A 12712-nucleotide genomic window follows, 5' to 3' on the forward strand; every position below is an offset into this window, starting at 1 on the left:
ACCACAAAAACAAAACTCTAAAAAAGATTTATGTACGGACAAAAAGAGGGAATTTAGAACTGTGTATAATAGATAACAGGATCTCAAAACATCACCATTCAACTGGGTGGTGGCAGTACATGCCTCTAACCTCAGCATTTAGGAGACACAGACAGTAGGCCTTTGAGTTCAAGGACCGCCTGGTCTGCAGGGAGAATTTCAGGATAGCCAGAGCTACAGAGAGAAACCCTGTCTTAAAAAAAAAAAAAGACATAAAAACTTCATCATTTATTCTACCAAGGTTAGGGGGAAAAGCTAAACATGAAACTTGTTCTTTCTTTTGAGAAAAGGTCTCCTTTAGCCCAGGCTGGCTTCCATTTCACTACATAGCTAAGGATGTGACCTTGAACTCAGGATCTTCCTGCCTAAATCTTCCAAGTATTGGTATTTATTATAGGGGTGAGGCACCACGGAGGTATTTTCAATTGCAAAGGTATTTAAAGTGTTTGAGTACAGTCGAACCCCATTATTTTCAGGTTTTCAAGACATCATGCCATGTGAGGTAGGCGCAGGGCACTACTTAAAAGCTATGTAGCTTCTTGACTCTGTAAACTGAATTCTGAGAAAAACCTGCCCAATCCCATTTCACGCTCACCTTGGGGAGAGGCATCAGTGAAGACCAGGTCCTCTAAACCCTGCTCAATGACTTTGATCATAAACTCAGGCCGTCCATTATTCTCACTGATGGAGCAGCGGTAGCAGCAGCGGCGATTGTTGGTACGAAGACTCCAGTAGATGCGAGTGGCCTCATAGCCCACAGGATAGAGGGCAGTGGCACTGTGGAAGTCAGCCATCTGGTGAGGGAGCAGCTGCCCAATGGCATGGAACACAAGACCTCCTACACGGAACATATGTAGTCGTTCTCCTCGCTGGATGATGCTGGCGATCTGCTTCACCTCATCTCGTTCAATGTAGACCCTCCGGAAGACAGCAAAGGAGCACAATTCCTGCTCACAAGGCCCCTTGATCTTGTGCATCGGACACAGCATGGTCTTGTCCTTGAAGAACATGCACTTAGCACGGATGGCACAGGCAAAATGGTAGACACTGGGGCAACGCATGCGGTTGCAGCTGCTAGTGGCACCAGTTCGCTGGCACAAGGAACACTTGGTTAGCAATCCTCGGTGCAGGGCAACCTCCACATTCATCAGTGCCCCACCCTGGGTTTCATACACCTCCGTGGACCACAAGGCACAGTTGAGGTGTACCCAGAGGTCCAGGTCAAGGTTGAGCAGGCGGGCAGGCCCATCAGTGGCACCATCTCCCTCTTCATGACAGAAGCAGCATCGCCGCATGTCTCGAGGCACCTTGTTTGGTCGCAAGGCTGTACCGAGCTGCTCCATAAACTCTGCCACCTCCCGTTCGTCCTCCTGTCGCCCACTGCCCTTCTGGATGGTCAGCAGTAGTCGCAGCCGCTTCCAGCGTACCCCCTTCCACTTTTTGAGGCGAGGGGGACGGGAATCTTCACTCTCTTCAGGGGGCCGGGCTCGAGGTTTGGGCCGGGCAGATTCAGGGGATGAAGCCAGTGGTAGAGGTGAAGGGATTGGGGGTTCAACAGAGGGTTCAGGCTGAAGTTCAACCAGGGGCTCAGCGGGAGGGCTGGCAGGAGAGGGTGCCAAAGGGGACGGAGGTGGGGAAGGTTCCTCGGGAGGTGGGGCGGAGAGCTGCCTCACGTCCAGGTTGGAGACATTGTAGGTGTAGCTGTGCTGGGTGGACGGCTCTGGGGCAGGACTCTCCTATGGGAGGGCACCCTGGGTGATTAGTGCCAGTTCTTCAGCTAACTAACCACTCCCTCCTCTCAACCAGACTCCAATCCCTCAAAAGCAATTGTTTTCTTTGCCCTGGGAGCACCTTCTTCTTAAAACTGACCTTTCTCCCAGACCTACCTGTTTCAGGAGGCTCAAGATGTCTAACTGGCTCTTAAGGGTGTAGCCAGGCAACACTGCATCAAACTGCTTAAGCCAATCAGGTCCAGTGTCCGGGCCCTTGACACTCAAACCTTTTTCTTTCCCACCTATAGAAAGAAAAGGGTCAGTCTTTCACCAGAACTCTCTTCTGATCTGAAAGTGGTCTGTTCTACTCACCAGGACCCTCGGCTTCCACCTTCTTAGACTCAAGGCCTGCCCGGGCAGGGCTGTCTGGGAACAGCACCTCGTACGAGTTGGGTATCTTCATGCTTAGTAACTCTGCCACTGCTACCATCACACCATTCAGATTCTGTTGGGCAGAAGAAAGGATGGGAGAGAACAGCAGCATCTGCAGTGAGCCCTGCTAGGGAAAGGCAAGGACTCAGACCAGTGCTCCCTGGTCCATGTGAGCTCTCCTCACACACCTCTTAAACCATGTCAGGTACGCACAGGAGGTTCCACAGAGGGCATGGGCGACACTGCAGATTGTTTGCAAAGAAACCTGTACTCTGCTGTTTTGACTGTTTCCCAACTTTGACCATAGAACCCTGTAGCAGGGGACTACCAAATGTGACTGGAGGAGAGTGATCTTGTAGCAATAGTCATTTGACATTCTGTTGGTTGGCTATCTTTATCCATGGAGGACGAGTCCTTTGAGACCCTACTTCCCTTGCTCCTCCACAGTCCCTAGGTCAGTCTTTCAAACAAAGCAGGTACTCAGGACAAATATTTGGACAATTGAAAAAAAAAATTTTTTCCATCAAGACAAGCTTCAAAGACTGCCTTCTGACCCAAGTTCTCAGGTTGGCCTCAGGGTTCCCCCACCCCTAGGACACACCTTGGCGGCGGCAGCAGAAACTGTCAGCATGACAGACACCTCACTTCCTTTGCCTTTTTCCCAAGCTGTAGCAGGCAGCTTTCCAGGAACCTCCAGGTCAAGGGTCCCGTAAGGTTTTGTATCTGGGAAGACTGGATGAGAGAAAAAGAGAACCTTGTGTAGATTCAGTCCCTGACTTCTGACAACCCAGCCACCCTGGGCCTGCCCACGCCAGCAGCAGCACATACCAGGGATGCTGGCACGGGGAATGATGGGGATGACAGGGGAGAGAGCCCGAGTGTCCTGCTCCCACCGGCCAGAGCCCAGCTGTGGAAAACGTGGAGCTTCCTCCCCAAGAATGCTCTCAGGGGATGAAGCCGGCACGATGCTATCAGGAGAATCACTGTCCTCATCACTCTCCATCCTGAAGGCCAAATGCAAACAGGTGTTGGTTCAGGCCCAGTCTTCAAAGGCAGCGATCAGGCATAGCCATAACTGAATCCTTAGGCCCCAGCTAAGAAGATACAAGACCATCTGTCCTCCACCCCATTCCTACCTGATATCCTCAGTCTGATTGTGAGGGGGTGTAGGCAGAGCAGCCAGCAGGTCTAAACTCTTCACCTCTGCAGCATCTGAGGGGTATGGAGGGAAGAAAAGTCAGGTGAGTGGAGAGCCAGTGATGCTGTCCCAGCATTCCAGGTCCACTAGTTAGAGTCATCAACTTCCTACTCCACTAACAGCATGTGGCCAGCAGGAGAACGATGTAGACATTGAACCTTTCTTGTGTACCATACTGATTTAAAGACAGGCTCTCATTTATGTAGTAGCACAGGCTACTCTTAAGCCCTGTTGTTTTTCTTCTCAGTGTTGGCTGGGATCGTACATTACTGATAATACTATTTAAATACTTTAACAACTGTTCAGTGAAATTTACAGTATCCAGGTTATAGGGAGGAAATCAAGGTTCGCAAGAGTCAGGTTATTTATCTAAGTAACACAGCTAAACACACTCGTGTGCTGGAGTTCAAATGTACGTCAGACTGTGGCTCCATATCTATGAATGCTTCTTCTCAGAAAACTTCAGATTCACTGTTACCTACTGTTGCCTTTGCAACAGGCTCTAGAAGCGCATACTGTCCTGAACCAAACAACCATGAATGGGCCCTTCCCACCAGATGTCTGTTGCCTAAGTGCACAAGGCAGTACGTAACATAATTCATTTCTGATACTGAGAGGCAGGATAACACTCATTCACCAAATCCCACTGGCAAAAGGAGGCCAGCTTCTCACTTACCCCTCAATGTTCCTTCAGTATCCTGGGCAGAGGCTGCATCCTTGGGGTGCTCCCCCAGCTCGTCAGAGGGAGTAACACCATTCACCATCTTCTGCTGCACCGATGGGGGTGGGGTGGGGGGCAGCGACGAGGGTGGTGTCGGCGGGTTACTCAGGTTATTCTGGGGGGTGGGGTGGGTGTTGTGTGCAAGATGGCATAGGGAGACTGGTATAATCTCCTGGCCCCTCATTACATCAGCATTTTCCTCCAGTCTTCCATCCCTACCTCCAACCCCAGGAATTTTATTACTCCCAAAAAGTATTGCGATGTTTCTGACCTTGGTGAGCAGCTGAGAATAGTAGTCAGGGCCGGTGTGTAGAGCCCCACTTCCAAAGGCCCCCCTAAGTTGACTCTGCCCACTGATTAGGCAGCCACTGCCAAAGGGAGCAAAGAGGCTAAAATTGGCGGTGATGGTAGGCTCCGTCAAGGGCAGCTGGGAGAGTTCCTATGAGAGGCAAGATGACAAAGTCGGAAAACTGTAGCATTTCATAGCTAGACCTTCAGATCCCCCATCCTGAGATGGGACAACCGGACAGGCTCCTGGGGATCACCTGTTTAAGCTGTTTCAGTAAGGCCTCATTGGCCCTGACCCCATCTTCTTTCCGCAGCTTCTTTCGGGAGCTCACCAACCTGTCGCTTGTCTTCTGGACCCGCTTAGGCTTCGCTGTCAAAGGCTTTCTTGTGGCTGCGTCCTAAACCAGAGAAGTCGTGTGAAGGGTGCTACCCTACCTTGTCTGACCTAGCCCCACTCATCTGACCTCTGTAATTACAGGTTTCAATGCCACACCCCACTAGTCAAAGTACTCACCTCTTTGTTGCTGGCAGTACCCTGTAGCTTCTGCTCCAGCCCTGACAGTTTGCTGTCAATGTGTCCATTGATCTCAGCTCGAGGCCCCTCAGGCCCCCGCCCAGCACCAAGTTGTACATTCTTTGCCCGTAGAAGCTTCTGCAAGAGCAGATGGCCAGCCTCTGAGCGGGAGCCTGCTAGCAGAAGGTGGTTGCTGGTGCCTGGTGTCCCTACGGGCTCCCCACTGGCCTCCCTTTTCACTGCCTGTGCACCCAGGGCACACGGCTCTTCGCGAGGCTCCTGCTTGATACTGAGTTGGGGTGGCTCATGTACCACCTGTCCATTCACCTGCTCCAGATGCCCGGATACCAGGCTGCTTTGCTCTGGCTTCTGGGCTTCGGTTAGGTTGTCTGAGGGGTCCCAAGGTCCCAGCCCCTTGCCAAAGAAAGTATCTGCAAGCTGGGCAGCAGCAGGTGAGACCCTCCCAGGAGGCAGCTCCAAGGTCGGCCCCTGGGGCTTTGGAGTCCCTGGATGGGTGGGGGTTAGCTGGGCACTGGGGGAAGGTAATTGTGAAGGTCTCTTTGGCTCTTGGGGACTGGATGGTGGAGGTGTGGGATGTACAGGGCCAAGCACAGGTCCTGTAGATAAGGCTCCTTGTGGGACAGGGAGCCGGGGTGGGCCTTGAGGTCGAGGCCCTGCCCCTAGCTCCTGTAGGGGTCCAGTCTGAGATCCAGAAAAACCCCCAGATTGAGGTTGGCAGCCCAGGAGGCCCTGGAGGGGAGAGGGCTGGGTCCCAGGCTCCTGGATCGGTGGAGTCTGGCGTACTGCCTGACTCTGCTGCAGCTGCCGCTGCATGAGGAGTGCCTGCAGTTGCTGCTGCTGCTGAGGGCTCAAGTGCCGCAGCTGTGGGTTTTTGGCCAGGACTCCTTGGAGCTGTGCTCGAAGCTGACTCACTGTAGGCATGACTCCAACCCCAGGAATACCCTGCCCAGACTGAGGGGCAGGTCCTGGTTTGGGATGCTGTGGTCCTGTGTTATTTTGAATGGGCCCAAGGGGCTGTTGGGAGCCCAGAAGATTCTGGGCCATAGGCCCAGACTGCTCCCCTAAGGAAACAGAGGGTTGGGCCAGCAGGTGGGGTATAGAGGAGGCCTCAGAAGAGGACCCACTCCCTAGCTGCTGCCCGTGGTTTCCTCCACCTGCTGGGTGGAGCGAGTTAACTTGCTGCTGGGGTTGTCCTGGAAGCCTTAGCGGTGGCTGCAGCTGCACTGAGGTGGGCTGAGACTGGCCCTGGGATTGGCCAAGTAGGAGTTGTGAGTCTCCAGAAATGGAGGGCTTTACCTCCCCTGGTTCAACAGACATTGACTCAGGTGTAGTCCCCACTGCTAGTGGCCCTCCTTGATGTGTTGTGGGTCCCTCAGTAACCTCTGAAGGAAGTGATGTCTCTGCAATGTTTTGTTCCTTGCCTGTCAGGAGGAGGGTTGGGCCTAGGGCTCCAGGGCTAGAAAAGTGTTGAAAAGGCTTGGCTGGCATGCCAGGACCAAGTGTCACCTGCTGCTGTTGTTGCTGCTGCTGCTGCTGCTGCTGCTGAGGAGATAGTAAAGTTCGATTCTGATTCAAAAGGCCCATCTGCTGCTGCTGTTGCTGCTGTTGCTGCTGAAGCTGCTGCTGTTGTTGCTGCTGCAGCTGCTGTTGCTGTAGATGTTGTTGTTGTTGCTGAAGCTGTTGCTGCTGGTGCAGCTGCTGCTGAAGGTGCAGCTGTTGTTGCTGCAGCTGTTGCTGTTGTTGTTGCTGCTGCTGTAAGGAGCCCAACGCCTGAGTACTCATTTTGGACTGTCCACCATGTGACATCATTCCTTGCTGAAGATGAGAGAGCCCTGTCATAGATCCCTGTTGTTGGTGCTGCTGCTGTTGCTGCTGGGCTGTGAGCAGTCGGTGTCCTATAAGACTGTGACCCTGCTGCGCCAGCTGAGGGGAACTCAGCACCCTGGACGGAGTCATAAGCACCTGTCTGTGAGGGCCCTGAGGACCCAAAGCTCCAGAGTGCTGCTGCTGCAGCACTGCAACCTGGGCAGGACCCAGCATGCCCTGGGACCCCTGTGATTGCTGGGGAGACAATTGTTGGACCAGGAGGCCCTGGTGGTTGCTGGGAGGCAGAAGGCCCTGAGGCTTGGGACCCAGAGCCTGGTTCTGTACTCCGGGACCCTGTTGCTGTTGGACTGCCACCTGCCCTAAGAGGTGTTGCTGTTGTTGCTGCTGCTGCTGCTGCTGCTGCTGCTGCTGCTGCTGCTGCTGTTGTTGTTGTTGTTGCTGCTGCTGCTGCTGCTGCTGCTGCTGTTGTAATTTCTGGGCCAGCTGCATTCGTTGCTGCTGTAGCTGTAGTTGCCTTTCCTGTAAAAGCCTTGAGTCAGGTCCAAGGCTTCGGAGAGCAAGATTGCCAGGGAAGAAGCTCCCTGAGGGTCCAGTCAAGGATCCAGCCACACCAGGATGCTGCTGTTGCTGCTGCTGGGCCAAGGCAGTATTAAGGAATGGACCACCAGGCTGTCCAGGTAGTACCATACCTCCTGGAGGCAGGCGAAGACCTCCAGCTTGCCCACCTGGAGGTGCCTGTGGTGGCTGTAATCCATGGCCAGGGAGCAGCTGGCCAGGGAGCTTGGTGAGTACCCGAGAACTCTGAGAAGGGCTGAGAGCCAGTACAGCTGAGTGCTGCTGCTGCTGCTGCTGCTGCTGCTGCTGCTGCTGCTGCTGCTGCTGCTGCTGCTGTTGCTTGTTGCGATATTCTGCCATGAGATTTGTATGCTCCTTCTGCTGTTTCCGGACCTAACATTGGAGGGTTAGAGAGATCAGTTGGGGGCTGCCCACTCCTCACCCCTTATCCCTGGTTTCTGGGTACTTGGCTAAACTTTGTTTTTCCCACCTGATCCAGCTGTTTCTGGATCTTGCTTTGCTGCTCTGTAACCAGCTTGAGCTTCTCAGCATCAGCTTCTGGAAACTCACGGCCAGCCTTTTTGGCAGTGCGCTGCTTGGCACACAGAGCCTTCCGAGACTTGCGGTGCACACCAATCTGCTCCTCTAGCACCTTCAGCTGCATCTGCAGGAGCTGCTGGGTGTGGAACAGCCACTCTTCATACTGTCGCTGGTCAGCCTCGTCTGGGAAGAGAACTTGGATGTTAGGATCTGCAAAACAATGGCCCCTTCCAGATTCCTAACCAGTTCTTTGCAGCCCCCTCCTCTGCCCATACTCACTGATCACTCCTTGGGCAAAAGTGGGTGGGTTGGGTCGTGGCTGGGAAGGGTCACTAGCACTCCGCTCCTGTGGAAAGAGAGATTTCTAGGTCATTGTTCCATGCCAGGCCCTAAGAAAAGTCCAGTGAACTAGTAGTACACAAGTTCCTATTTTTCCCTTACCTGGCCACTCCCAGGTGCCACATGGTTCTGCAGATCATTGCCAGGGCCCCCAGAGAGCCTCTGAGCCAGCAGTGAGACTTGCTGCCTAAAGTCCATAAAGCATAGGGGTTTTGGTGTCAGTGAGGGCACAGTTCAAACACAGGACAATGGAAAAAGTTGGAACGGAACCCAAGAGAACAGTGTGACAAGAAGTGTGCACACACCAGCCTGAAGTCTCACCTGTTCATACCAGGCGCCACCCCAATGCTGCCCTGAGCCATCACTTTCTTGATGCCTTTCAAAGCCACCATCTTGGCCTTTGCGATAGGATCAATGATATCTTCTGCAGCAAATTTGTCCAGGTCTGAAGAGGGAAGAGATAAATAAGCTGGGTTAGAGGGGGTCAAGGCTCCAGGGCACGATGGCTGTTTTTTCCCAACACTCTGACCTCTACATGTAGAACAACGTGGCAGGTCCACTCAGCTCTGCAGGAGCCACACAACTTGGTGCTGCAGCACCAACATTCACTGAACACACAGTCCTTTATCTGCACATCGCTTAAGGGAGTCAGTCAGCATCACGACACCTTTTGAAGCCTGAGTTTCCCTCATTTGAAGAGAGATCATGATTGCTACTCTGCCTACTTCACTATTAAAGAAGATCATGTGACAAGAATAAAGGCATGCTATATGCTATATGAGTCAGACAGTCTTCTTCAAAGTAGCCTACAGCCAACACAGCTCAAGAACCCACAGTACAGGCACTGTGGCAAAACCCTAGACAACAGAGCAGTTTGTGACATAAAAACACCACCCAATAACCCACTGTCCTGCCAGTCTAGGACAGTTTAAAAAAAATTAACTAGACACAGTGGTGTACAACTGTAATCTCAGAAGCTATGACACAAAGATTTTGAATTTAAGGCCAGCCTGTGCTATGTAGTGAGATCCTGCCTCAAAAAACAAACAAAACAAATCAGAATAAGCCAGGTATGATGGTGTATGCTTGTGATTCCAACACCTGATAGATGAAAACAGGACAATCCTAAATTTAAAGTCATCTTCACCCTCAGTTACACAGCGAGGTTAGCCTAGGACACAGGAGACTATAGCTCACCTCCCACGCAAAAATAAATACATAAACCATAAAGAAATAATCGGGAAAAAAGAAAAAACCCAAAAACTCAAACTTTCCTAAAATCCTACATTTTGTTTTGGGGTTCTTTTATTCATTTGTTTCTTTCTTTCCATCCATCTGTCTGTCGTCTGTAAGGGAGGCTCTAAGTAGTCCTGGCCATCTGGAACTCAGTTACATTGAGTAGACTGGCCTTGAATTCTCAGAGATCCTCCTGCCTCTGCCTTGCAAGTTCTGCAGAGTGCACCATCTGCTCAGAAAACTCACCTTTGTGAGGACTGATTCTAAGGCTGTAAGTTCAGACCTAGCTCAGCTACTTGTATAATCTTAGATACATTACTTTTGCCTGTATCCTCTTTAGTAATCAAAGCCAACTACAGTACCCATTTGATGGATCTGCTATTATGAAATCAAACAACCAATGGCAGACAGTACAGTTCAATATAGGAACTATTCAATAAATGAAACCAGTGTGGGGTGTTCCTCAATATTGTCCTGCTTCGTCCCTCTCCAAAATAACAGTGCCCACTCCCCTCTGCCATCATCCATTGCTCTCCATAGGTTTTCCTGCCCTAGAGCTTCATTTAATCTTTCATTTATCTAGTTTGCTTATCCTTACAGTCTTTTCTCTGAGGAACAATTTAACCTTTATCATAGACACAGAGCCTTTACTTCAGTCATTCATTCATCACTCCTCTCCAAAGGCCCACTGTTTCTGCCTACAGAACTTTGCTGTTTAGCTCAAGACCTGGTAGTATTCTACCTCCCTTAACTAAGACGTATCTCAGGGTACCAGACTTAGTACCCACTCAGTGATAACCAGCATCAAGTTACCTGTGTCTGGGAAAAAGCTGTTAGCCAGCTGCTGCTGCTGCAATGCCAGCTGCTGGGGCTTCATGCACATGGAAGCTGGCATGGCATTCATAGTTTTCTGTGCTAACACTGGCTGTGAGCTCTGTTGGGGCACCAAGCCTGTCTGCCCTGCTTGTTGCCCACTTAGCATATGCCCTTGGTTAGACACCATAGCCACAGATGGGGCCAAGCGCTGCTGCAGGGCATGAGCTGGTGACTGGGTGGGCATCAGTGACTGGCCCAAACCTGGCTGTCGAGTACTTCCAAGACCCAGCGCAAGCTGCTGTGGGGGCCCAGCCTCATGTGGCAAAGGCAGGGTCTGTGCAGGGCCTGGCGTGGGATGGAGGGAATGTGGCGGTGGTTGTTGCTGCTGCTGCTGCTGCTTCTTCTGCAGTTCCTTCTTTTCATGTTCTAATAGGTCCTCGATGAGCAGAGGCAACTCGCTGGCGACCAGGGAACTATCCATTTTGTCCAGCTCATCCCCAGATGCTGCATGTCCACTGGGCAAGGCTAGAGCCCCACTCTCTAGCTCAAATTTTTCCAGAAGTGAGGATCCACCTGGGCCACTCAGAGAGTTAGGGTTCAGCAAGTGAGCTGGTGTCCCTCCTGTGGTCCCAAATGGGCCCTTCTCTGCTGTGTGCCCACTGCTGGGGAATGGTACTGTACCTACTCGAGTGTCCCGGCTGCCCATCACAGTCTGACCTGGCTTTAGTCCCAGGCTGAGGGGAGTGACAGGAGCTGCTGGCTCCACCTTGGGGGTGTTAATGTTGAACTGGCAAGGAGAAGGATGGCGCCCCCCCTCCTCCACTTTGGGCTTCACCTCAGGGAGCACAGACGTTAGGCGAGGCTCAGAGTTATCTGTGGCAGGCGGAGGACGTTCCTCAGGGCCCAAGGATACTGGCTCCACCCCCCGCAGCAGGGCTTCTCGCTCAGCCTTCTCATTTGCTGACTCCACCAGCCTTAGGTGCTCATTGAAGATGTCCTTCTTGTCCCCAGTATCTAGCTCAGGGTCAGTATATGCTAGCAGGTCAAATTCATCTCCATTGAGGAGGTCATCTAGGTGGGGATCATTGGTCTCCAGGTTTTCCAGGGTGCCCAGTTCATCATCACCCTTGGCCACATCTACACCCAGACCCAAGTGAGCAAGCTCTTCGTCATCCTCTAGGGCCTTGTGAGCATCAAAGTCATCATCTAGCTCAGGATCCTCACAAGGCAACTTCCCAGCTTCCAAGGCTAGAGGAGGGCGAACAAGTTCAGTGCTTGACGGTGGGCGGCTGACTAGCTCCAAGCCAGTTGGTAGGGCAGGACCCTTGGCATGGGGTGTCTGATGGAGGCTGTTGTTCAGATCAGGGGCTGGTGGGGCTGAGGGTTTTTGTGGGGGAAGGCCTGAAACAGCCATGCCCCGAAGACCTTCAGGAGCCAGTCGATGGGGTTCCTCGTTTACCGGGTAAAAACGGGGCCTTTGAGGGGGACCCTGACCAGGAAACGGAGATCCTCCAGGTCCAAGTCCTTTCTGTACATTGTGTCGCAATTCAATGAACTGAGCAGGACCAGCTGGACCAGGCACTGGCTCAGCTGGGCCTGGAAGGCGGGTGGGGATTCCTGTCAAGGGGGAACCTAGTGCTTGGCGGCCAAGTTCAGGCCCAGGAGTGGATGGAAATCGGGCAGACATAGCAAGACGCATGGAGGTCACTGTTGTTGCCTGCTGCTGCTGCTGCTGCCACAATTGCTGCTGTTGTTGCTGCTGCTGCAAGGGCAGGGACCCAGGATAGGGTGTACGCTGATAGAAAGCCTGGGAGCCTCCAACAAGTTGCCTAGAAAAATATTCAGTAGTCAGTGAGAAGCAATCAGCATAGAGCACCAGAGCAGAGGTTTAGGATAGCGACGGAGACAAAAGAAACAGTGAAGGAAAGAATGAGAAAGAAAAAGGAACAACAGAGGAGGATTAATATCAAGGCAAGATCAGAGAGAGAGCACAGCAATGGTAACTTCACCTGTTGTTCACATCCATAGAGGAAGGTGTGGCTGGAGGAAGTGGCCGGGAGAGTCGGTCGTCACTGGAGAAGGCTCCCGGTCCCAGGATGGGACCACCTAGCTTGCTTGAAGGTAACCCCACAATACTGTTCTTATCCTAGACGACAAAAGCAGATGAGGGTATAGCCACCTTCGGTATGCTAGACCCACCACCCACTGTCAATCTACCTACCTGGGACCCGGTAAAAGGGGTCTGGCCTCGACTCAGCTGTTCAAAGGCAGGGCTGCTGGGTTCAGTGCCCCAATTGCCTGGAGGCCCCACTGCACCTGCAGCTGCTGCAGCTGTTTCCTTCTCCTGCCGCAGGGTGTTACGCTGGATCTGCTGCCGAATCAGCAGTTCCCGTAGTCTCTGGCGCTGTCCAGAAAACAGAAAAATAAGCCTCTTTCCATTCTCATCATAGGGCTGGTAGAATGAATAGAAATAT

The 12712-nt window shown here is 52.3% G+C and overlaps 1 protein-coding gene across 14 annotated transcripts in view; it reads right to left on the reverse strand.

Annotated features, from left to right (window-relative positions):
• Kmt2d (lysine methyltransferase 2D) overlaps nt 1–12712 on the reverse strand; it is a 39604-nt gene that overhangs the window by 6553 nt on the left and 20339 nt on the right. For 12 of the 14 annotated variants that reach the window (XM_087899253.1, XM_087899248.1, XM_087899244.1 and 9 more), the window contains 17 exons: nt 12460–12642; nt 12248–12384; nt 10236–12067; nt 8508–8631; nt 8289–8373; nt 8127–8193; nt 7798–8030; nt 4905–7700; nt 4648–4788; nt 4374–4541; nt 4058–4217; nt 3320–3395; nt 3012–3187; nt 2785–2915; nt 2124–2256; nt 1926–2053; nt 635–1775 (listed from right to left, as the gene is read on the reverse strand). In XM_087899253.1, coding sequence (XP_087755379.1) covers nt 635–1775; nt 1926–2053; nt 2124–2256; nt 2785–2915; nt 3012–3187; nt 3320–3395; nt 4058–4217; nt 4374–4541; nt 4648–4788; nt 4905–7700; nt 7798–8030; nt 8127–8193; nt 8289–8373; nt 8508–8631; nt 10236–12067; nt 12248–12384; nt 12460–12642 — 7711 coding nt within the window. The remainder of the gene's footprint in view (nt 1–634; nt 1776–1925; nt 2054–2123; nt 2257–2784; nt 2916–3011; nt 3188–3319; nt 3396–4057; nt 4218–4373; nt 4542–4647; nt 4789–4904; nt 7701–7797; nt 8031–8126; nt 8194–8288; nt 8374–8507; nt 8632–10235; nt 12068–12247; nt 12385–12459; nt 12643–12712) is intronic. The other 2 variants (XM_087899255.1, XM_087899254.1) reach the window with 2 other exon arrangements.

Source organism: Myodes glareolus, chromosome 19 (genome assembly GCF_982192425.1).
Source record: "Myodes glareolus chromosome 19, mMyoGla1.1, whole genome shotgun sequence".
Lineage (NCBI taxonomy): Eukaryota > Metazoa > Chordata > Mammalia > Rodentia > Cricetidae > Myodes > Myodes glareolus.